The sequence below is a fragment of the Carcharodon carcharias genome, chromosome 6 (assembly GCF_017639515.1).
Source record: "Carcharodon carcharias isolate sCarCar2 chromosome 6, sCarCar2.pri, whole genome shotgun sequence".
NCBI classification, from domain to species: domain Eukaryota; kingdom Metazoa; phylum Chordata; class Chondrichthyes; order Lamniformes; family Lamnidae; genus Carcharodon; species Carcharodon carcharias.
Genome location: NC_054472.1, coordinates 127,516,168 through 127,542,990, shown reverse-complemented (window position 1 = coordinate 127,542,990; position 26,823 = coordinate 127,516,168). Strand labels below are relative to the sequence as shown.

General features: G+C 41.5%; 1 protein-coding gene across 5 annotated transcripts in view; it reads right to left on the bottom strand.

Annotated features, from left to right (window-relative positions):
* LOC121279258 (RNA-binding Raly-like protein) overlaps nt 1–26,823 on the bottom strand; it is a 1,065,807-nt gene that overhangs the window by 612,500 nt on the left and 426,484 nt on the right. For all 5 annotated transcript variants that reach the window (XM_041190353.1, XM_041190355.1, XM_041190356.1 and 2 more), the window contains one exon: nt 7,394–7,665. In XM_041190353.1, the coding sequence (XP_041046287.1) occupies nt 7,394–7,649 (256 nt within the window). In that variant the 5' untranslated portion in view covers nt 7,650–7,665. The remainder of the gene's footprint in view (nt 1–7,393; nt 7,666–26,823) is intronic.

Genomic DNA, 26,823 nt, shown 5'->3' with positions numbered 1-26,823 from the left:
TGCTAATTATACAATTAACCCTATTGAGAAAGCTGCCTGTCCAACATTAAGGTTGGTGGGCAGGCGAAGAGCCCAGGAGGCCTAGCGCGTCACGCTAGGTGGGCCTAATTGACCCACCCATGTAAAATGACAGTGCGCAGTCGATCACAGGCAGCGATCGGCTCCGTGCCCGCCCGTGCCCACTCCCAACCAGCTCGCCCGACGGGGAGAAAATTCTCCCCCATGTGACTATTAATTTGGTCCCAGATAATTGTTTCTAGCAGTTTCCCCACCATTGAAGTTAAACTGGCTGGCATGTAGTTGCTGGGCTTAACTTTACGCCCCTTTTTGAAGAAGGAAGCAATTCTCCAGTCCGCTGCTACCACCACCTTCACATTTGAGCAGAGGCAGCTGATGGGCCAGCTGCCTCTGTGAACCATGCATGTGCAAAACATACCTCACCTCCAATCCCACCTCTGCAAAAATGGCGAGTGCCATTTTCAGGGGGCAGGATTTAGGATCTTCAGGTATTTCCGCTATTTTCACCACGAGGGGGAGCCTCTCCGTCGTGGTGAAAATTTGGGCTCTTGTCTTTTGGATGAGATACTAAACTAAGGCCAAGTCTGCTTTCTTAGTTGGACGTAAAAAGTCCCGCAGCACTATTTCTAATAAGAGCAGGTGAGTTATCAGCAGGGCCCTGGCAAATATTTATCCCTTAATCAATAACATTAGAACAGGCTTTCTGATCATTATCACACTAATGTTCAGGGAGCTTGTTGTGCATAAATTGGCTGCTGTATTTCGTAGAAACATAGGAAATAGAAAGAGTAGGCCATTCGGCCCCTTGAGCCTGGTCCACCATTCAACAAGATTATGGCTGATCTTCTACCTCAACATCATTTTCCCAAATTATCCCCATATCCCTTGATATCCTTAATATCCTATATTATAACAGTTGCTACTCTTCAAATAGTACTTTACTGGCTGTAAAGCAATTTGGGCCATCCAAAGTCATGAAAGGTCCAAAGTAAATGCAAGACTTTAAAGTATATAAACAATTCCTTTTTGAAAGCGTTCTTGGGAGGAAAAGGGTGACTTTGGTAACCAAAACGCTCCAACTCTGGGGTTTTCCTTGGTCATTTCTGGGTCTGTTATAGAGTAATTGATAGAGATTGATTGCTATAATTAGTCAACAACTCCATTATCACTGCAGCATGTGAATCACTGCATCATGCAACGACTAGGACTTTCTCTATTGCAACTACTTATTGCTTTGTGTAACTACTTAACCACAATCACAGGCTGAGGTCTCCCAGCCTGTCACATAAGTCAGTGCACATATAAAATTTTATTCTGGTGGGTGAAGGCTGCTTGACATCTGTAACTGTGACGATGAAGTCATTGGTGCTGTGCAGAGGCAAATAGTTGAAAGCTGTAGAGCTATATATTTTTTTTGTAATATGTCACTCTTGCATCTAATAACATACCAGAAATTTCTAAAGACATTGTTAAAAACTTAAAAATAATACTTAAACGTGGTCAATCTTAAATTGTAAACCTTGGGCTAGACAGAAAAGAATTACATGTGAGTGTATCAATTTTGATAAATGTGTTTTTTGGTAGAGTATTACTCCTCATAATGAAAGAAATGGCAAAACAATTTATTTATATATAAATCTAAAAATCTGGAGGTAGGGAAAACATTAATAAACCTTCTAATAGGCTGTACTTTAGTCCTGAGGTTCATTAATCAGACTGGAGGAGCAGAATCTTTGGAGCTCATGTAATTTGCCTTAGGTGAACGTCAGTCTGTTTCTGCTAACGTGACCAAATACTAGTCTAGTGCAATACTGCATGGATAAATGATTTCCATTTAGTTTGCTCCAGAGTCTTGAATTGAAGCCTACAAGAGCTTAATGCCCAGCCTGTGCTGCAGAGTGAATATTATAATAATGACATAACTTTTAGCTTCTTCAAACTATGAGGTTCTTGGAAGTGATGTATGTTTCATCATATAAAGGTTTCTGAAATTTTAGCTGTTAATCCATTGTAACACTATTTGGATAATGTGAAATGCAGAAGAGTTGGTAGCTGTTTTTGTTGCCTTTCAAGATAAAGCATTGCTTTGTGACTCATAAAACTCTATTAATTGTATAAATATATTTAAATGTCATATATTTATCTGGTACTTTTATGTATTATATCCTTGTTACTAAGAATCCTCTGGGAGGATTATGAAAGTTCAATATATTTGGCTTGGCCGCTCAGCACAGCTTTACAAATTAACATTAAAAATGACTTGCCTTAGACCACACTCTGTAGGTCATTATTCAACTTATTTAAGGATTTTATGCAAATTTGATCAGTAATCAATGCCCATATTGGATCTACAAATTAAGTTGCCAGAGTGGAATTACTTTATCTTGGTTTTGGATGTTCTGATGCCTAGATATTAACAATCTTGCCTTTATCAGCATTATACACTCTGCATGCAGATTAATGGACCATGTTAAGCATACAAACTCCTAAACTCCAAGAGGCCATTCTGCACTAGACTACAGCTGCTGATATACAATTTCAGAAAAGAGGAGCTAATGGATAGACAGTACTCTAATAAAACAACATTTACGCAATAAACAATATACTTAAAATCATTGGAATATTTTTTATAGAAATGCTGGTACAATATCTTAAAATTTGTTCCCGAGTGCAAGAGACAAAAGGTGAATGCTGTCTACTTTAATTCCTCCTCCAGATACCATACTCTAAGACAGTGTTGGTGACCATGGACTTCCATTGGATTGGTCCATGACAGTGCTTGGAAAAGAAATGCAGTGGTTTGCCTTTTGTGGTAAGGCTGACCAGGAAACTCTCCCACTTTTGTCACCTGCCAACAGGTGTACTGGGAGGATTTATAGGCTGATAATCAACCTTTTAGGCCTTATTATGAATATACCTTCCATGACCATCAAATCCTAAATTGGGACTTGAACCTGGAGGTTCTGGCCCAGAGGTAGGGATGCTACCACTGTGCCATGAGACTTCCCTCTTATTTTAATTAAAAATAGTAAATTCCAAAAAGCTTACTCAGAAGCAAAAACCTGATTTGGTATTCTGAACCAGCCATTACTGGCTTCAGCAGAAATCCAATTTCTAAGTTTCTTTAACCACAATCATTGCCACTTGTCTATGCACTGTAATATGGACAGAATAACAAAATTGTGGCGGGTTTACATTCTATAGATATGCTTTAAAATATTCGAGGGAATCAAGGTTGCACTCAAAATTCTGTAAAATGCTGCATTCTGCACTCTGGAGGACAAATTAGTACAATGATATTGTCGAAGTAGGAATTCACTCTATCAAGGTGAAACACTGAAGTCCTTTGGTAATGTGGTGAAGCAATACTGCAAGATATAACACTCAGCAAATTATTGCATTTCTAAGTCAACAACTGAAATCTAACATTTTTAAATAATGCATAGAGCCTCCTTTAATCTAGTTTAGAAACAGCAATTACGTTCCATGCAATATTGACTCCCAACATCACATACACCAGAACTACAGAACAAATGTTAATGAAAAATGTAAAAAGCTGAAAAATATTCTAGCAAATGGAGTCACAAAAATAATTCACTATAGGTCTGTAAACCAAGAACATGAAAACAGCATGCAACATATTTCAATAGCGTTGGTTAGATGCAGCACAGTTTACATGCTCCATAATATATCTATTCTACAAATGCATAATTTCTTTGCAACAAAGTTATTGTCAAGTTAAATTGAGATGTAGCTCAGGAATAAGTCTCCACTCCCCTCCAATTTTCCTGTAAAATGTGTCGGTATCCGAGGCTTTGCCTGGATACTACATTTCAGTAGTATTTGTCTATCTATCCTCCTGTATACCCACAAGATAACTAACCTCAAGGAAAGTAAGGAACAAGTGAAATTATATTCAGTTAAATACATATGACTTAGTCATGGTTCAGACAGACATCTAATGTTAATCCATACATTCTACTTTTGCAAAGGTATTTTAATATTAGTGAATATTAATTTTTACAATCACATTTCTTGCATTCTTCATTCACTTTCTGATCATGACACTTTCTTTCAATTCCTTTTCTCTTCCTCATTGCCCAAGTCTCAGTTTCATCCTGTCTATTTGGTTAATTCAATTATTTTCTATTATTGCCTATTTAGTGACAAAAGCATGAAAAAACTTTTCTCCTCAACTATGCCAGAAAAAAGCTATGTAATCACATTTCAACATAAATAATTCTGTGAGATACAATCCCCACACCATTTTGTCAACTATGCAATTGAATACCCCTAAAATAATATTTAAATGTAAACAAGGAGTTCAAAATTGAAAATTAACTATGAACTTGAATCTGACAACTTCCCTCTCCCTTCAACAAGTGCAGCACATACTTTTGTTCCAAAGAAGTTACCTTTGGACTTGAAACGCTTACTCTGTTTCTCTCTCCACATATGCTGCCAGACCTGCTGAATTTTTCCAGCACTTTCTGTCTTATTTCAGCACATACCTTTCTAGGCACCCAAATATTCTCTGCTAACAGTGCAATACTGCACAGGCAAGCAACTGGGAAAAACTTACAGCAACTTTGTCCAACAAAGCCACTAGCTCTTTCTTTAACAGTGAACTCTCAACAGTCATTACCTGGCTATCCAACCCGCTCTCTCAACAAAGATGAGTTCATCTCGACACTAAGAAATTTCTCGTCTTCTCCTGATTCCACATTCAAGAGTTTGTATTTTATTTTGCAATTACATTTTCATTTTTTTTCACAGCAATGGAAGATGTAACGGATACTTAAATGATACTTAGTACTGGAATACAAGTTCTCACATTTAGAACTAAGATAAGGAGAAATTTTTCTCTAAGAAGGTAGTTTGTCTGTGGAATTCTCAGGAGACTGGGTCATTGAATATACTCGAGGCTGAGTTAGATATATTTTTGAATAACAAGGGAGTCAAGGGTTACTGGGGTCAGGGTGTGGGGGGATTGGGGGCAGACGCTAAAGTGGAGTTCAGGCCACAATCAGATCAGCCATATGGCCTACTCCTGCTCTTAATTTTTTGTATTCTTGTGCGTCGATGCCTCAACTAAAAACTTAAAGAATGTAAGAAAGCAATTCACTCTTTGGATTCTCTCACACGCAATAAAATCATGAGTAGAGATTACAATGATCTTATTTATTTTCCCCTCAGGTGCAGTTTAGAGGTTCTTAAGTTCCTCTAACCTATGTGTCAGAAGCATTCAGCTGGGTTGAGGTCTTATTTTTGTGTGAGAACATTTGGCAAGCACGTCCAGTGATTTTATCATAAGAGTTTATCATAAAATACTAAGTGCTTCTGTTACTCAGAGTACTGCTGTGATTGGACTTTTATTTCACTGTTACATAGAAATACAATGGTGCTGATTTTTAGTTTGCTGGCTGGGCATAAAATTGCTGTGTAGATCGGCTTCCCCTTCGATGAAATGGCATGATTTTTATTGCTGTGGAAACAAAAATTAGGTAGTTCCTTAAACAGGCAGTGAATCCACAATGTTGGTTTTACATCCTGGTGTCAAGTTCTTTAATTAGAGCTGATTGATTTGTGACTGTGTCCTAGTGGTGACCAAATACCTTTTGAAGGGATTCTGAAACAGTTAAACTCTTAAGCGAATATGTATTGACAAAGAGCCTTTGCTACATTATAATTATGTCCCCCCTCAGTGTGCTCTTTATTTTTAATTAAAAGATTAAACTGGTCAAGGATTAACCATTTTCAAAAGCACACTTGTATATTAAAGGTGTTAATTAAACCTGTTAATCCTTCTTGTTAATGGCAATCTATAGTGATTACTTTTGCTGCTGGTTACGAACATACGAAATAGGAGCTGAAGTAGGCCATTCGTCCCCTCGAGCCTCTCCGCCACTCAATAAGGTCATGGCTGATCTGTTTGTGTTTTGAATTCCACATTTCCTGATGATCTTTGGTTCCCTTGCCTAACAAGAATCTATCTACCTCTGCCTTAAAAATATTCAATGACCCTGCCTCCACCGCCTTCGGAGGCAGACAATTCCAAAGTCGCACAACCCTCAGAGAAAAAAATTCTCCTCATCTCTGTCCTAAAAGGGCAACCTCTAATTTTCAAACAGTGCCGCCTAGTTCTGGACTCACCCACCAGAGGAAACACCCTTTCCAGGTCTACCATGTTAATACTGTTCAAGATCTTATATCCTTCAATCAAATCACTCCTCACTCCTGTAAACTCCAGTGGAAACAAGACCAGTCTGTCTAATCTTTCCTCATAAGACAACCTGATCATTCCAGGTGTCAATCTAGTAAACCTCCTCTGAACTGTCTCCAATGCATTTACATCCTTCCTTAAATAAGGAGACCAAAACTGCACACAATATTCAAGATGTGGTCTCACCAATAACATTCTTACTTCTTTGTTCAATTCCTCTCATAAAAAAAAAGCAATCCATTAGCCTTCTTAATTACTTGCTGTAACTGCATACTAACTTTTTGTGACTCATGCACTAGAACACCTAGATCCCTTTGCATCTCAGAATTCTGCAGCCATTCTCCGTTTAAGTAATACTCTGCTTTTTTATTCTTCCAGCCAAAGTGAACAAACTTCACATTTTCCTACATTATACTCCATCTGCCAGATTTTTGCCCATCCACTATCTATATCTATATCAACCTCCTTTTGTTCTGTTCACAACATACTTTCCTACCAATCTTTGAGTTTCTCTAAGTGCCCAGCTATAACCTCCTTACTGATTGATTCTAACACTTTCCCCACATCAGGCGTCAGCTAACTGGCCTATAATCTCCTGTTTTCTGCCTCCCTCTCTTCTTGAGTAGAGGGGTTATATTTGCTACTTTCCAGTCTGATGGAATCTTCCCAGAATCTAGAGAATTTTGGAAAATTAACACTAACACTTCTACTACCTCATTAGCCAGCTCTTTTAAGACAGTCAGTCAGAGGTTTAAGGTCACAAAACAAAAACAAAAATACCTGGAAAAACTCAACAGGTCTGGCAGCATCTGCGGAGAGGAGCACAGTTAATGTTTCGACTCCGAATGACCCTTCAACTGTCTGATTTCCACCTTTCGTTATGTGTATTCCCAATGTCCAACAGTACTGACTTTGAAACAAAATAAAAGATCTGCAAAGTGATTACATTCACATCCCTTAATGTCAATAATGCTTCTTGATCTAAGCTCTGACCAATATGTATTGTTTTGGTTTATTCATTAACAAAGAAACAATATCAACCAAGCCACTCTATAACATGCTCTTTGAAATTAACAAACCTTTATGTGGAGAGTTATGTAGTATAAGGAACAGCATAAAAAACAACCTTTAGTAGAATAAAGGGCATCTTACCAAGGGGTTGTCCCGCAACTATTCTGGAATTCTCCCCTGCCACTGCCGCACGTGCATTCCTTTCACTCATGTATTGTACAAATGCATATCCTTTGTGCACAGAGCAGCCAACTATCTTTCCATATTTGGCAAAAATAGCTTCTATATCAGCTTTTTTCACAATGGCAGTGTTGAGATTGCCAATGAAGACTCTCGAGTTGATGGATCTGGGATCATTCTTATTGGTAACATTGCTGGTCTGTGTTTTGCCAGTCATTGTAGATTATCTTCGCCTAAGAGAGAAGAAAAATAATTCAACATCTCAAAATTACAGTTGCTGCTCAGCCATGATAATGAACTTTAAATCAAAGTCACAAAGACCAAATGCCTTTCCTCCTCTTTAGGTCCAAAGAGCTCTTTAAATTCACTGCTTAAGACTCATCTCTGAACATCCATTATTGTCTATAGCATCTCCAACCTACTCATTTAATTAGCAAATTAGTGCCATTCAAATTGCACACAGTTGGCTTGATATGTTTGACATTTTGTTGACAAAGACCAGACATGTATCTTCTGGTTCAAAAAAAATAGCATCCACCTAACGTTTCACAAACTGGACTAAGTTCTTCATTAACATGCTATGATTCTTTTCCCAATAAAAAACATGCTAAAAATTGTGAAATATCCAAAAGAACCATGAGGAATTATTGACTATTATTTTGGAAACATTCAGAGACAGGAGGTTGTACCGTAAGGTTGTATCTTTGGTCCAGAAATGAAGCACTGTTTCAAGACAGCTGTGGTGACGTTCATAATCCTGGCTGTAGCAGGAGATTTGTTGCACCCACATTCAGCTCATGTTCATGATGCAGGGGTGTCATGTGTGGCACATAGGGCATAATGGATCTCGTTGGAACACTAGCAGCCCAACACTTCAAATGTCAAAACTGATCTCCAGAATTAGGAGCCCCAATATTTACCTGCAGCCATACAAAGAGGCAGGGAGAGGGTGGGGGGGTGGGGGTGGTGATGGTGGTGGTGGGGGGGGTGCGCGGGGTGGCAGCACTGTTTGTAGGGGGTCAGATTTCTGTCAGAGAACTCAGAAGTAAGGATTGACAACAGGATGCCCTCTAAATTTTCTGCAGGTTTCCCACAAAGTTATTTATTGAGTGGCAAAACCCACAGCAGAAAATCACAGCCAGGGAGTGAGATCACATGGGGGTATGGTGGAAGTTGAGGGGGGTGCAGGGAGGGGCGATAGGGAGATCACTGTGCATGAGATCATGGAAGACAGGGGTATATCATATTGATCGTGCAGGTCAATAGTTGTTGGGGGGGGGAGGAGGGGGGGGTGGTGGAAATCGGCAGATTGCAATGTGGTCTCCTGCTTCTCCTGGTCCACAAGCAGAACAGTAAATACACTTATGGATCTAAGTATTTTCCCCCTATTACTTGTTGGGTTTTCTGGCTAACATTAGTCAAAAATAAAAATCATGCAAAAATGAAGGTAGACAGCCTTGTTAAAAAATTTCAGTGGGTGACCCATCTCCTGAGAGTCGATTTGTCACTGATTCCTGTGACAAATATCTAGTTCATGGTTCATGTTAATATTTTAGAGGTAATTTTTAGTTGTAGGAAGATTAAAGTTTAACTGTAGAAAATGGGATGAATGCAGCTAAAACATCTTGGAGCCTGTTACACTTAAAAGGTTAGGGTCATGCTGACTTAAGAGATTAACAGCTAGAAAGGTTAGGTCCTAAAACAGCAGGTGGGCTTACTTAGCTGGAGAACTGGAGAGGTGATGTCTACACTGCTTGCAAAGAAGTGCAGTCCAGAAATATATCTTGCTTTGGGAATTGGATTTAAGTAAGTTTAAAAGCATTCGATAAAACCTGAAAGGTGGAATTGTGATGGAGATGGGTGGAGCTTAAGAAGATTCTGTGGTTTCAATTTATCTGTGTGTTTTCTGGGAGGGTGGTTAGTTGCAGGTTTGGATCTTCTGTGGTTTGCAGCTCACAGAGAAGCCCTCGGAGCTGTTTAATGCAGTTAGTACTCAATAGAAGTCCTGGGGAGCTGAGAAGGAGATGGAAGGTCACTGGTTCTGTGCTGGAGACAGTTAGGGCCAACGAGAAGACCTGAGAGCCACTTATAGCTCAGTGGAGTCAGGAGACTGGAGTTAAGAGAAAGCCAGAGGCAGTGCCAGCTTAGTGAAGCTAGTGGTCTGTGAAAAAGCCAGAAGTGTGTTGGTAATTAAAGGTGGGAGTGCAGCTTTGTGAATCTTGTGGAACCCAGTCTCAGGAGAAGAGATTGGACCATCAGGAGAAGAGCAGTTGCTGAGGCAGTCCGAATCAGAGCGGCTTTTCAAGGAATTCAGAGGCTCAATGTTGAAATCCTTCATGAGAGAGACAGAGTTTTAATAAGATTTTGTGACTCACGTCACTGGTCACTGATATCTGGATGGGTTGTTGAGAAATTCATGGGATCTGTGTTGGTTGCATCTGCCATTTAATGTTCACTCATAGTTTTCCTGATAATTCACCTTAACGTCATGTTACTTCTGAATGTTAGGGTTTAAGATAGATATTGCAGATCATTTTACTGTTCTGACTTTATATAATGAAGTTTACTTTGCTTGTTTAAGACTGTCAAATCTTGTGTTTTTTTCTGCTAATGGGTAACTGGAATTTCAAGTATTGCCGATTCTAAAGAAAAAGTTATTGGGCCCATACCAGATCATAATACCCTACAATCTGCTTCTGTTGAAACTAGATGCAAATGGGTGCTTGAAGTCTAATTTGAAACTTTTACTTCCCATCTGCCCAAAACCCACCAGTTGTTGTGTTAAATTTATCCGCAGCATTTCTGTGAGCAAGTGGTCAATCTATGGAACAAGCTTCCTATGTAAACAATGGCAGCCTTAGTATTAATTCGTTAAATACAAATTAGTTGCTTGATAGTACAGAAATTGAATAATACTGAAAACGGAGAGATGTTGCTGAAGCTTTTCATTTTGCACTCATCAGGGCAAACACAAGAATGCCAAATTTCAAATGATCACAATTTATACCACAAAAGTAAAGGATCCTGCCTGGTTGGCAAGTCAACTTTGATTGACGGAGGTGTTGCCATGGAGAACACAATGGGGAATTATAGGCTCCCCAAGATCTTGGGTAATTCAAAATAGATGCAAGGCTTGAACATATTCCTAAACAAAAACAGAATTATCTGGAAAAACTCAGCAGGTCTGGCAGTATCGGCAGAGAAGAAAAGAGTTGACGTTTCGAGTTCTCATGACCCTTCAGCTGAACATATTCCTTTTGTTTGCAGAGAACAGTTCCTGCATATGAATGTATGTTTCTTCTAGCAAGCATAAATGAGCCATGTTATGAGCTTGACTGATTATCTTTATTTGGTTGTTAGTGTAGCTATTATGTTAGCTCACTCAGGATTGCTCAGCAAGTGCTGTCCAATCACAGAATCACATCTAACAGTAGATATTTTGTAAAACAAAAACAGAATTACCTGGAAAAACTCAGCAGATCTGGCAGCATCGGCGGAGAAGAAAAGAGTTGACATTTCGTGTCCTCATGACCCTTCGACAGAACTTGAGTTCGAGTCCAAGAAAGAGTTGAAATATGATAGTAGATATTTTGTTTTGGGTTTTGCAAGCATGGGCCGGTTGAGTATGATCTGTACTCTATTTATTATGTACAATGGAAGGAACATGCTATTGATTCAATCAGCCAATCATTGGCACATACGGCCTACATACCTGGCATAGCACCAGCACTGAAATTCATGCACAACGTTGCTCAATTGTGTTATAGGCAGAATGTCTTTTTAGACAGACGGCAGCATTCTTTTAGTGGAAAATACCACTCACGTAGCCACTGCTAGCAGTAGCAGCATAAAATGGCTTGCTTAATCTGTTATTCAAATTTTTGAGAAGTACTATAAGGTTGGCCTTATCAGCAATCTTATAAATAGGGCCCTAGACATTTTGTTCACCTTGCAAGCTTGGTACAGAATTAGAGCGCATCAAAGCTATCATCCGGAGCAATGGCTATCCTGATCAGATCATTGTTCACTGTGTATCATGCAAACTCACTAATGGGCCAAAGGCTGGCATTTCTGGACCTGCAAAGTACCCACTTTACCTCGGATTACCCTGGAAAGGCAAATTATTTCAAAAATTTGAACAGCAGGTTAAGAAAGCAGGCAAGAAATTTCACGCTGCTATTATGCAGCAGCTACATGAGTGATATTTTCCATTAACACGATGATGCCATCAGTCCAAAAAGACATTTAGCCTACCATACAACTTAACAACATAATGTATGAATTGTAGTGCCAGTGCAATGCCAGGTATGTAGGCCGTACATCGCAACAATTGGCTGATCGAATCAAACAGCATGTTCCTTCAGTTGTTCATAATAGAAAGGGCATAGACCATACTCAAACAGTCCATGTTTGCAAAATACAAAACAAAATGTTTACTGTTAGATATGATTTTGCAATTGGGCAGCACTTGCTGGACAATCCTAAGTGTGCTAAAAGTGACACTAACAACCAATTTAAAATAATCAGTCGAACTTGTAACATGACACATTTATACTTGCAGAAGTGACATACATTCATGTGCGGGGACCTGTTCTCTGCAAACAAAAGGAATATTTTTAAGCCTTGCACCTCTTAAATTACCCAAGAGCTTGGTAGCCTATAGTTCCCCATTGTGTTCTCCGTGGCAATGTGTTCGCCACTCTGAGTCGACATGCCAACCAATCTGTATGCTTTTCTCTTGTTGCATAAATTATTGCGATCATTTGAAATTTGGCATTCTTGTCCTGATGTGTGCATAAGCAATATATCTCTCTTTTTATCAGCATTTAAATACTAAATTAGATAGATTTTTTCCAGGAAGTAACATCTGCATAATTTGAGAAGTTATTTGATGAACGTAACATGCTTAGGGGGAAAAGCTGCTTTGGACCCCAGGTTCCCAAAGCTCTTCACCATAGAACAATAGAACACTACAGCATAGAAAAACAGGCCATTCGGCCCTTCTAGTCTGTGCCAAAATAGTATTCCACTCTTCCCATTGACCTGCACCCAGTCCACAACCCTCCAGACCTCTCCTATCCATGTATCTATCCAATTTATTCTTAAAACTTAAGAGTGAGCCCGCATTTACCAGGTCAGATGGCAGCTCGTTCCACGCTCCCACCACTCTCTGAGTGAAGAAGTTCCACCTAATGTCCCCCCTAAACTTTTCCCCTTTCACCCTAAAGCCATGTCCTCTTGTGTTTATCTCTCCTAATCTAAGTGGAAAGGGCCTACTCGCAATTACTCTGTCTATACCTCTCATAATTTTGTAAACTTCTATCAAATCTCCCCACATTCTTCTACGCTTCAAGGAATAAAGTCCTAACCTGTTTAATCTTTCCCTGTAATTCAACTCCTGAAGACCCGGCAACATCCTAGTAAATCTTGTCTGCACTCTTTCAACCTTACTGATATCCTTCCTGTAGTTAGGCGACCAGAATTGCACACAATACTCCAAAGTTGGCCTCACCAATGGAGTTTTCCTTACATTTTGGACCTGTTGTAAACCAAGATTAATTAATTAATTATGATTAATCAACAAATTCATTATCATTGCACCACGCAACTACCAGAATGACAGAAAGTGAAATAGATAGATATTGGTGCTTTCTGGTCTAGCAATTTATATGTTCCTATGTTACTTCATTCACATACAATAAGAACCAAACAGATGATTGTGCTCAAAAGAAAACATTATGAAAACTCCTCAACAAGATGGCATTGAGCCATATCATTTTGTGCTGCTGGTCACATTTCATGCCCACCTTGAAAGAATAAAATCTCTTTCAGCTCATTTAGGGCACAACAATACAAATAGGGGCCTGAACAGAAACAGGGTGCACAACCAATGGCCCTCTCAGCTCTAAGATAGCCAGCAGTTCTGTAGAATTTTGTTGTCCTCTCACACCTGGCCTCCTTGATAAATCTGTGAGAATCAAACTGAATGTATCTAGTACTGGCCTGGAAGGAGCCTGACTTTGATAGCCAATGGCAGTGTGATACAGGCGTTATAAAGTGATTGGAGGTCTTCCTGAAGAAAACTATTTCAGTGCCAGTGTGATACCAGGTATGTAGGCCATATGTCCCAATGACTGGATCGTATCAAACAGCATATACCTTTGAATGTTTGCCACAGGCAATGTACTGACCATACCCCACCAGCCCATCGTTGCAAAACTGAAAACAGTGCCTAACATTAGATGTGATTCTGTGATTGGACACTACTTGCTAACCAATCCTGATTGTGCTAAGAAGTACACTAAAAAAACAACTTAAGTTTATTAGCCAGGTTCACAGAATGGCTCACTTACGCATGCTGGAAGCCACATACATTCACACACAGAACCCTGTCCTTTACAGACAGAAGGAGCATGCCTACACATTGTGCCTTTTCAACTAAACAAAGGCCAGGATTTTTTGGTGGTCTGGCAGGCTTGGTAGGTGGGCTCTGACCGCAATTTCGCGCTGGCTGGTCAATTAATGGACAGTCAGCACGAAATACGTGCTGCAGTGGTAAGTGCTGCCGGGGTGGAGGCGGGAGGAGCATGAGCGCTGAAGTTCATGCATGCGCGTGGAGCTGCCTCAGGGAGCTGAAATTTTTTTAAATAAAAAATTTAAAACTTAAGAAATGTTAAAAATATGTCCCCTGAGCAGGGACATGTGAAACAAAATTTAAAATTTTTTATTTAATTTTTATTTGCTGTTGGAAACCTCACCCCGTCCATGGATCTTCCTGCTGTCTTTCCTCTGCCAAATTCAGGTCCAGTGGAGCACTGAATATGGTTCCTATAGGGGCCAAAAGTCTAGGATATGAAATCGACTTTAAAGATAAACAATTTTTCTCCTTGCTGCCCCTCCACCTCCCTGCTCTATTTCTGTGTGATGACTATATCACACCACTACTGTAATCCTATATGTGACAAAACGTTTCTCATCTGCCAGACAAAATGCTATAACCACATGAATAGTGTACACTCACACTCACACTATTCTTCTTACAGCAATGTTGCTGTTGCAAAATGGGCAGTAAGCAAGTGCTGACATTGCTGGCCAGTGTTGTTCAATTACCCTCAGCATAAAGCTTTATGCTGACATTACAAAATATGAAAAAAGAAAACCTGAAAGCTGTAAGAGTGATAGTTAAAATAAAATGAATCGGACAAGAAACTAAAAGGGTGAACACCCAATAAACTGAGCACGCAGCCAGAGGTCTAACGTTACACATCTGGTTTACTATTTTTCAGCTTTCTGGCCATTTTCCTAAGGATTAAAGATTATTATGACAATGTTTCTCTTTTGCCAAACCAGAAGACGAATGGAGTTTAGTGAAGTTGCTATATCCATAGGGTAGGATTTTTTCAGTCAGTGTGCGGGGTCAGGCCCAACATGCTGATGTGTAAAATGACGCGTGATGACGTCAGGCGTGCATCCCAACGTCATGGCGCAGTCCCGCGATGCTTCATTCGGTGGGCGCACATCGGAATTGGCTGTGCGCCTGCCGAAATGGAAATGGTCTATTGAAGCCATTAAGGAACTGATTAAGGTCATTATTAGCGCTGCCCGTCCAACCTGAAGTTTGGCGGGCAGGTGAAAAGGCCAACAGCCTTTGCATTTTTTAGGAAACCTCATCCACCAGCGGGATGAGATTTCCTAATGGTTTTATTGATTAAATTTTTAAAATTTCATAAATATAAAAACACATCACATCTCACGTGACACAGTCACATGAGGGGACATGTTTAAATACATTTTTAAACCTTTTATTCATTCTTTACAATAGCGATTCAATTTTCCTGAAGCAGCTCTGTGCCTCAGGGAGATTTTGAGCGCTACGGCTCGCGTTTTACGCTGGGCACATCTATATATGTACATATATATATATATATAAAAGAGAAAGCAACCCAATTCTTAACATTGACAACTCTAATAATGTCATAGTGATTGCATGTACTCATAACAAGCAGAGTATTTTATGCAACATGCCATCTGAGTTTGTATGATTATTGAAGTACTGAATCTAATTCTGTGACTTTCCCTGGAATTCATTTTAATGAAAATATTCATTCACAGTTCTACTTCTAGCTGCCTCATCCCCAAATGGTTCCCAGAAGCTTCAAGGTAAACACATTGATCAATCTGCACTTTAATAACTTTACGCCAAACCTTAAAATTTCGTAACACGCTGGTTTCATCTATCCTTCCGAAAGCATTTCAGCTTACATACATATGTGTGTGTATATATATATATATATATATGCCACACAAGAACTTTTTCCCTTTAGCATCAGTAGTGTTTTAAATGTTTTTTCATTTGCTGATTGTCCAACAAAAAAAAACACACATTGCCATGTTTACCAACTCTCAAAACAGGATTTAAAGAAATCCAGAAACATAAGCTGGGACAGTAGCCCCACCGCCCCTCCACCAACATGCACATCATGAATAGGACAACTGAATGGTTAAAAATAGTAGTGTGCCACTCCCCGTTTTTTAATCCCTTTTTTGTATCCCTTTTTCTATCCTTTGTCCCCAATCACCACACCTCTCCCCACCCCACCCTCAAAAGGGCCATTCTGTTACTTGTTCCATGTTTCTCTCTCCACAGATGCTGTCAGAACTGCTGAGCTTTTCCAGCATTTTCTGTTTTCGTTTATGTCTTAATTTAAACATGTGTGGAATAGTTCTTAAGTTAAATCGGAAGTTACAATGGCATTGGCATATGCTAGAGTGTCAAAATAGAGAATTTGACAGAAAAGTCAGTGGCACCAGGAAGCAGATATACTAGGGATTGTAGAAGAGTGCGATGGGGATTACAAGTATATTTTTGATAGGCTTTCAAAAGAGGTTCAGAAGGGCAATATTAAGTTAAAGGAAGCCCGGAATAAGTTGGCATACGGAGGACATGCATATGTCTTACAGCTGAATAGAAAATACCAGTAGTTAAGGGAATGGGTGCATAGGTTGCAAAAAGAAAGCAAAGGTTGGCAAATGAATATCTCTGTCTTACTCAGCCAGCTACACCAACAACAGGAGGCATATGACAAGGTGCATTATAAAAAGTAGATAGAGCAAGTACTGAAACACAACATTGAGTTACAAATGAAGAATGCCAGATTGAAAGAAGATTTCAAGGCTGTGAGAGGGGCACTGAGAGAATAGACCGGCAGTGGGATTTTGTCTTCCCTGACATAGAACACACCCCTTGTATAGCTAAAATCAAACAACTCCAAGCACAGATTAGCCAGCAGTGAGCAGTTCTGACTGGTGACTCTAAAGACAGAGCAGGTGACGCTGGTGTTTCTGGAACAGCAGGGGTGAGAGTACTTGCCCCAGCTGCTCTTCCTCTCCTGTGCTATGAGGAAATGCCGGTTTTTGTGGTTACCCGATCCATGGCCTAGAGAGAAGAGGAGAGGAGAAGTGAAGAACCAGCCACTGTGGTCAAAGAATGGGTCACGATCTTGCAGAGGTCCCTTTTCCCCAGCGAGGTTCTGGCTTTGCAGGAGCAGTTGGGGTTGACAATGGATATGAACTCCGTGCTCCTCCTCGTGACAGAACTTTTAATACTTCACACACCCAGAGTTACAGAGCGATGATTTTAAACAGATCCTCCTAGCTGCATGCTCCCTAAAGTTAAAGTGAGAGATACACTGGGCCACAATGACCAAGGGCTCACTCAAGATTGTAGAGGCTGACCTAAGAAGACCCCTAGGGGAAGAGAACATTGACTTCCTTGAGATCCTAGTCAGCATCAAACAGGCCCCCACCAAAAGCCTGGGTGTATTCGCAGAGAGGGTTTGGGCAGAATTTTACGTCCCGTGGGCGGGCATGTGCCCGACCCAATCAGGTGTAAAATAGTCCATGATGATGTTGGTCGAGTGTCCCAACGTCATCGCGCACTCATGCAATATTTCGGTTGGTGAGCGCACACGAGAGGAAGCAACACGCCCGCCAACAATTAAGAGGCTGATTAAGGCCCTTAATCAATTAATTTAAACCTATTTGTTGCTGCCTGTCCAACCTTACGGTTGGCGAATGGGCGAATTGGCCAGGCGGTCTTTTTGATTTTTTAGCAAACCTCATCCACGGACGGGAGGAGGTTTCCACAATTAAATAAAAAAAATATAAAATTTTTGGTAGAAATTTTATTCTGTTGATGTTATTGTGAGTGCGTCCCATGTCGGGGCATTTTTTCAGATTTTATAAACCTTTATTTGTGATTTTAAAATTGTTCAGCTCCCTGAGGCAGCTCCCTGCCTTCAGGGAGCTTTCAGTGCGCGCTCCCCTGCGCATGCGCAGACTTTTGTGCTGCACTCCTCCCACCCCCAGCTCAGCAGCCGCAGAGCTTCTCAGCGCGCTTTTCAGGCTGACTGGCCGTTAACTTGTCAGCCAGTGTGAAATCACAGTCGGGGTCTGATTGCAGGCAGCAGATCGTTTCCCAGCCGCTGCCCGGCCCACCCGCTGCACCCGCCCAACAACCCGAAAATCCTGCCCTTTATGATTGTTACTGTAAACCCCGAGAGGGGGAGAATCAGGAGGATGAAGAAGACTAGGATGGTTAGGATATATATTTTGACATCCCAAATTTTAAGAGCCTTCTCCTGGAAGGACTCTCGTCATTAATCTATAGTGGATTGGGCATTCATAACACTAAAACAGTGGCCTGGGATGATTTGATCCACCACACTGGTACAGCCTGGGTACAAGTACTTAGCAACCTTCCTCCAACACCTGTGAAAGCTAAAGTAGCAACTATCAAAGACTCCTTGCCGAGCCAGAAATCTGGGCCACCTGGAAACTACATGTTAAGGAGTGTCCTTATGTATTGTTTTAACTGCAGCTGCTGGGGACCACTATGCTCGCAATCGCAGAGATAGGCATACTGGAGGGATTGACTGAAATAGTGAGCCTTGTTTTCCCCCTCCTCATCTTATAGCACAAATGAGTCCTGAACCTGTCAACAGCATCTAGAAAGGATGGAGGCAGCAATAGAGGCCAGACAGGTTGGAAATGGGGCCTATTTTGTGGCTGCAGTGGTGTCTCAGTCCTCTGGGCCAGTAAGCCAGCTCCTCCAATAACTTCCACCCAGAGAGATGTGGTTTCCCCTCTCCAATACGATGGCCTTGTGAGACGTATTGTTAATAATGGAGGCCATCAATATTAAATGTTAGTTGACTCCTGCTCCTCTGCCACTATCATCCAAGATCCTCATCCTGACTCCACAAAGGGCCTGTCACAAACTTGAACAGTGTTCAACAACTCAGCTCAGAAATCGATCCAGGAGTCCCTTCCTATAGAGTTAATCAGAGGTGGGATTCTTGTTACAGTCTTGTCCCCAATTTATATGACCTGCATTGGGGTAGCAAGGTGCTCAACGAAGCAGTCATTGATTATGCCAATAATTGTACCCGGTGGAACCTTAAGAATGGACCCCAGCTTCGGTGTCCGGTGCACACTCAGTATTCACAATTAAGAAAGCTGAGGAGTACGAGCCAGCCATTTTTATTGACCCCGAGGTACAGGCGATTTTCAAGTCAGTCCCGGGCACGATCACAACGAACGGGCGTGATTGTGGAAGCATAACCAGACCCAAAGAGATTACAGTAACAGTTCGATAAATGCTCCCGTGAACCAGTACTCCTACCCAGCCCTCGCCTAGGAGAAGATGAACAGCTTCCCACTATCTCAGCCAACTCAAGGAGGCAAAGAACACAGAGAGGAGAAGATTGAAAAGACAAGGAACTGTCACTTTTAGTTGTAGAGGTCAGCCACATTTGTGCATTCATTCTCTGGAATTGGCAAACTACTGTCACCTGTCATGGTTCATAAGCTTGTCTACTCAGCATCATATCTAAACTGTTGCTTTTTAATAAACTACCTTAAAATCATTATGACTTTTTGACCAACTATTTTGGGTAATCCGTAACTCCCAAACCTTAAATCTTACGGACTACAAACATTCAAGAAGGCAGCTCACCATTACCTGCTCAAGGGTAATTAGGGATTGGCAATAAATGCTGGCTTTGTCAGCGACTCTCACACCCCATGAACAAACAAAAAATATATAGTTGTATTGGAACAGACCTAGAAATTGCCTGCTGGTTTACACACAATTTGGTGTTTGTAGTCTGTTAACAAAAATCTCATAAACAGTGGGCCAGCCAATGAAAAGAAAGAAGCACTAATTGTTTAATCAGATGTGAACTGCATTTAGAAAGTAATTAAGCACTTGTAATAATAGAGGGATGCAAAACCAAATGTTTACTCAGCAGAAATTCTGTTGAATTAAGCATCGTAGTGATTACAGAAAATGTTACAAGCCAAGCCTTGTAAGATCCACTGCAAGGATTCATGGAGAATGGGTACACAAGTTATGTGACAGGCTGATGCATAGCACCTGGTACATTGTAGGAGATAGCTGAATACAGGATTAAGTAATACACTCTAGCCCTGGACATGTGAGAATTGCATGTAGCACCCTCAACATATGTAGCCTAAGGATCCTAAGGACCATCACGATCTCAATGGAATGTCAATCTTGCAGCTGTCAAAGCAATTAGTCCTTCTACAAGAGGGTCAGTTGGACAAACTGATACATTAGGTATCATGCATTTGAAACAAAACAAGCAGTGGTCAGCACCTGGGTAACTCAAATTACCAACATTCACACGCTGTATTTCAGAAAAAAATAGATGTCCTGCATTTGACTTGAATATTGCGCTGAGACCTTTTTTGTCATTAATTATAATATAGAAACTCAATGGAAAATGGGCAAGTTACAAATTATACCAAACTATCTTGGACAAAGGAATTGGAGGAAGCAACTCAGAAATTACAGAAAGAATTGGGCTCTTTAGTTCAATTCCTTCTATAATTATATGCACACATACAACAACAGCCTATATTTATATAGCACCTTCAAAGTAATGAAACATCTCAAAGCGCTTCACAGGAGTATTGTAAGACAAAGTATATCGAGCCACAGAAGGAAAACTTGGGCCAAATGGCTAAAAGCTTAATGAAAGAGGTAGGTTTTAAGAAGTGTCTTAAAAGGAAGAAAGTGAGATAGAGAGGCGGGAAGGTGTAAGGAAGGAATTCCAAAGCTTGGGGCTTGGGCAACTGTAGGCATTCCCACCAATGGTGAAGCAATTATGATTAGGAATACACAAAAGGCCAGAATTAGAAGAGCACAGGTATCTTTGAGAGTTGTGGTGTTGGAAGAGATACTGAGATAGGGAGAGGCAAGGCCATGAAGGGATTTGAAAACAAGGATGAGAATTTTAAAATCAAGACATTGCTTAACCAGAAGCCAATATGGGTAAGCAAGCAGAGGGGTGATAGGGGAACGGGACTTATTGCAAATTAAGACACGGGCAGTAGAATTTTGGTTGACCTCAAGTTTCCATATGGTAGAATGGAGGAACAGCCAGGAGGGCATTGGAATAGGCAAGTCTAGAGGCAATGGAGGCATGGATGAGGCTTTCAGCAGCAACTAAGCTGAGACAGGGGAGAAGTTAAGTGATGTTATGGAGGTGAAAAAGAGGTTCTTATGGAAGGCACAAATGCAAGTTTGGAAGCATGTCTCAGGACCAAATGTGACACCAAAGTTGCAAACAGACTGGCTTAATCTTAGGCTGTTTCCAGGGAGAGGGATGGAGTTGGTAGATAAGGAACAGACTTAGGAGTGGGGACCAAAAACAATGGCTTCAGTCTTCCCAATATTTAATTCATATATCTATGTAGTACAGGAAGAACTCTGGCAAGTCCAGACAAGTGCACTGTACTGCACGTAGGAAGCAAAGGACAGCACAGAAAGGTGCTCAAGAATCTAAGAATGAAACTGAAAAAGACCAAGGAATATTGGTAGAATTAGCCTCAAAATTCGACAGCACTACGCCCAATTTTTAGGTGCTTAACATGCATCTTAATCACCAATATGCTGGGCAGGGAGGGCAAGATCATTTCAATCCAAGTGTGTCGCCCGGCTTATTGGTATTGACAAAATTATAGGTGTAAAGGCTGTGTATGCAAATAAAGGCCTTTTTGAGGCCCCCTCTGAAATATTGGGTTGTCCTCAGGTATGCAGAAATAGCTGTGTTCAGGAAAACCAGGATTACCTGCAGTTTAAGAGATGGACCTTAAAAAGCCACTGCATGTCAGAAACACTAAAGATAAGATTTTAAAATATTTTAATACTTAATTTAAAGCTATTACTAATAGAGCAGAGGGAAGTTTCATTGTCCAGAGGATTGTTAGGACTTGGAATGCTTTGCCACAGGGAATAATTGAGGAAGTGACAATTGCATCTTATAAGCAATACTTGAACACGTGTGTGAAGATCGAGAAGGTATGAGATTTGGGGAGAGGATAAGGAAATGAGAGAAATTTTGGATTGCTGTTGCAACAAGTTATCATTGGCATGATGATCCAAATAATGTTGTGCCATACTGTAAATGACAATAGTTCAATGGCTTCTGGTGGGTTTAAAGAGAGTGCAGTGGCTGGAATTCCCAAAGTAGCTTGTGAACATCTCCAACAAACCTCTAAACAGGGTTTGTTTGGTGGGGGAGGTGGGGATTAAGGGGAGTAATGATGTGCAAATGACATTGACCCCTTCTAAAATTGGGCTTTTGCTTACACACAGCAGAAACTCATCATGCCCAAATTCATGGCATCCTGTTGGCAATCCACTTGACTTTCTCTGTCTTATTCCCCCCAGGTATTGGATCTGGTTTCTGGGGAATGAACATAGGAACTGGATCGGGCCATTTTGTCTCTTAAGCCTATACACCCATTCAATGAGATCATGGCTTGTCTGCCACTTAACACCATGGGCTGAATTTTACAGTGGGGGGAGGTGAGGGGTGCGTGTAAAATACGAGGGATGGCAAGCCCACTGTCTTCCCACCTGCCCCCGAGCTGTACCACGTAACAGTAGGTGGGCTGATGCCAAAATTGGCCACGCTGTTGCCATATTTAAATACATAATCAAGGGTCAATTGAGATGTGTTAACAAGCCAATTGACCTGAATAATATGTTGCCCGTATATTATATGCTATAATGTGTCTGAAGTGGCAGGCTGGAGTGGGCAGCCATTTTCTAAAAGACTTTTTGTAAAGGCAGGAAGGAACAGGGGGGCACATTATTTGAGTGGGGGTTCCCTTTGTGCAATACCCCCCCCAATATTTTACCCCCCATTTTGTTCCTTCCCGCCTGGCCTCCAAAACTGACCCTCCCAACCCCATTGTCCCCCTCGAGACCACCTGATCACTCCCCATCCAAGTACCCCAATTTACCTCGGTTCGGAAGTGCGCTACTGATTTTACAGTGGGGGGAGGTGGGGAGTGTGTGCGTATAAAATAAGAGGGATGGCAAGCCCACTGTGCTGCCGGGACTGCTCGACCTGTCAGCCAATCAGACTGGCTGCCAGCTCTTGAGGGAGGGGCTTCCTCCACTAAGGAGTGGAAGTCCCACTCTTGGCCTGTTTAGCCCACCGGCAACACTTTAAGCAGAATTCTTTTCGGTGTATCAGCTGCTGATCGACTCTTGCAGCAGGGAAGGCGAGCAGTCCGCACCTCCCCAACGCCCCTAAAATCCAGCCCTACATATCCACCTGTGCTCCATTAGTTCCCTTAGGTAACAAAAATCTATCAATTTATCAATCTTAGTTTTAAATTGAATAATTGATCTAGCATCAATTGCCATTTGTGGAATAGAATTCAAAACTTCTACCAGCATTTGCTAGAAGAGATGTTCCCTAATTTGACTTCTGAAAGCTCTGGCTCTAATTTTTAGACTGTGCTCCCAGTCCTGGGCTCCACAACCAGCAAAAATAGTTTCTTGCTATCCACCATATCTGTTCCTCTCTGGAACCTTTGATCAAATCACCTCGAAAACTTCTAAATTCAAAGGAATACCACCCCAGTCTGTTTAATTTCTTCTTCTAGCTTTACCTTGGAGTCCAGGGATCATTCTGGTAAATCTAAGCTGCATCCACTGCAAGGTCAATATATCCTTTCTAAGGTGTGGTTTCCAGATATTCCAGGCGCAGGCTAGGTCCAAGGTTATTGTAATAGACTTGGTGTACTGCACAGGTTTCTTACTTGAAACAGTTAACTTTATTTAAAGAGCTCTTAAAGAAGCTATATGCTTGAACCAGGACCATGACTTGAAAGCTCTGCCCCTAAGATTACCCACACTTAGGGCTGATTCGTCAGTACAATCACAGTAGCAAAGGTTTTACCCACAATTCGTCCCCTTTTAATTTTTTTACATTTCTTTTTGACAAGAATATCTTAATCCACAACATATATATATATATATATATATATATGTATATATATATATACAGGGTCATGCAATTATAGCTTAAGTCTCTGAAGTGGTTTTCTAATTTGGTTAGAGTGACGTAGCTCTACAACTTGAGATTCTCCTACTGGATCGACATGATCAGGAACTGCAACATCAGGGACATCCTTAGACAATGGCAGTTCAGAATTATTTAATTCAACAGAGACACCAGGTATGTCTATTCTAGGTCAATTTGGCACCTCAGGGATTAAAGGTTCGACATCAATTACAAGTGGGATAACCGGTTGTTGGAATGTCTCGACTCCTTAGATAATCCACATGTTTTCAACATGTCTTCCACTTTCACTTGGTATGACAAAGATCCAGTTTCAGAGACAATTATACCAGGAAACCAATTAGGCCCATTTCCAAAATTTTGCGTGAAAACTGTCTCTCCCACAGTAAATTTTTGAGCTTTGCTATGAGTATCATGATTCATTTTCTGACTACTCTGGTTCTTCTCTACCTTTTTTTCATGATTATCTCGTGGAACCAACTCTGCCCTGAGGGAACAAAAACAAAAAATGCTGGAAAAACTCAGCAGGTCTGACAGCATCAGTGGAGAGGAAGACAGAGTTAATGTTTCGAGTCCATATGACTCTTCTTCAGAGCATTTGCCACAGGTTTGCCCAGTTACCTAATCTACCAATAAGCCTTTGTGATTTTATGCTTCCGTCTACACTGCATACAATACTGTCTATCTTTTTGTTATTAGTAAATTTAGATATCGGATTTTCCATTCCGTCATCTAAGTCATTATAGAGACATAGGCCGGGACCTTCTGTGCCCGCCGGTGTCAGGCGTGTTCGGTGGCATGAGTGGACAATATGGCACGATTGGTTTCATGATGGCATGGAACCAGTTCGCGATCATCTGCTCAGCCCACCAATTGCAGGCCGCGTTCTGCACCATTGGATGTCAGGAACCTCATTGTAATACATCAGCATATGCCTGCCTGCCAGACTCATCCACTCCCCCTCCCCCTGCTGGATCATCTGCCCACGTCGGTGGGAAAACACGCCAAAGTGTTTCACAACAGCACATAAGTGACGTGCACTTGGCAGGCTGCACTTCACTCGGGACTTCAAGGTTTGTTTGCCTACCTTACTTCAGTCAGCACTTGCAGTCATCAGTGCCAGGCTTCACAGACAGCACCACAACACTTTTAGGGAGCTCACAGCAGGTCTCTATCTACTAGATCAGCCATATGTGGGTGGCTTTTCAATGGCTGCAGAGCTAGGGCTTGCTTGGAGAAGGGGGAGAATTGGATCAGGCAAGGGAAGAGGCTGCAGGATGAGAGCTGTACTGGGGAAGGAGGGTATCCCAGGGTGTGAGTGAGGGCACATGTTGATCTGTGCAAGTGGCCTCAAGATGGTGAGGGCTGAGGAGGCAGTCTCCAGAGGAGATGAGGCCAGATGGACATGTGAGGGTATGTGTGAGAATAGGTGGTGGTGGCCCTTGAGCTGGCAGTGAGTGAGAAGCCAGTGAATGTGTGATGGGTTTGAGTGTGTGAGGTCAGAGTGCTGAGATGGTTGCCATGCCCTGGCTGCACAGATGAGATCATTCATCCTCTATCTGCATTGGATGGCCAACTTCTTCTGTGCAGTATGGCACTGATCACCACTGCCATCACCTATCAAGCCATAGTGATGATGTTGCTGCCCCTCCTGCAGCCAGAGAGGGGTTAGAGGACATCACAGCGGGCCTTCATAGCATCCAAAGGGCACTTGAGGTCTGCAATCCTCTTGCCTTTTGGGGCCACGTCTTCTTTGCTGCAGTCCTGGGCTGGAAACACTGAGTGCGCCTGTGCATTAAATGTGGTGCCTGGTGTGATGAAGCAGTGAGGTGACGGCGTGGCAGGTGAATTGCAGCCTGCCCACCATGGAAACGGTGTGTTTCCCAGGAATGCAAAAATAATGTGGCGGGTTTGGTACAATACTTCGTGAAAACCTGCCATCCAGCCGGCGGGTAATCTATTCTGACCAGATCCCTCGTGATTTGAATACCTCCATCAAATCTCCTCTCAATCGTCTTCAAGGAAACCAGTCCCAACTTCTCCAATCTATCCTTTTAACTGAAGGTTCTCATCCCAGGATTATTATTGTAGATATTTTCTGCACCCTCTCTAATGTCTTCACATCCTTCTTAAAGTGTAGTGCCCGGAACTAGATGCAATACTCAAGTCGAGGCTGAACCAGTGTTTAATACAATCGATAATGAATACAGTGGATAGTTGAGACTCTAACACAGATCACTGAGGGGGAACCTCCGTAACACCCTGCCAGTTAGAATACCTGTCCATTATCCCAATTCCTGCTGTTCAGCAAATTTCCTAACCAGGTCAATAATTTGCCTTCACTCATCCCCAACAGAGCCATCTGTCACTTGTTTTTATGTTTTACTTTCACAGAGTGCTGACCCTTGTTCTGCTACTAACTCATTCTGCTGTCTTAGCTGTGTGCCACTATCAGCACCTTCTTTAGTCTTTAACACTACCATTAACACTCCCTTTTTCTTGTGTCCATGACATCTTTGTCAATCTCTCCTGAGTTCCCACCTATCCTTGACCATCTATTTTGCTCCACCTGCTCTACCCCCCCTTAAACAGTACAATATCCATCACACTTCTATATCTCTTTAGCTTTAAAGAAGAGTTTTACGGACTCGAAATGTTAACTCTGTTTCTCTCTCCACAGATACTGCCAGACCTGCTGAGTTTTTCTAGCATTTACTGTTTTTATTGCAGTGTTGCAGACTTGTTATTTAAACAATGGGAACTTTTTTGCCTTCCGCAGGGGTGTTGAGTCATGATCTTGAACATTTTTTCGTTATCCTCTATCCCTCCTCTTCCAAAATGGGCTTGTGCTTAAAGTTGGACTTGAAGCACAGCAGAGAAACAAAGTTGAGAACCGGCGCACACGTAACATTCTTTTTGCTAGTTCCCCTTGATCACCCAAGCCAAATTACCTTGTCATCTAGACCACAAATGTTATCTCCAGCT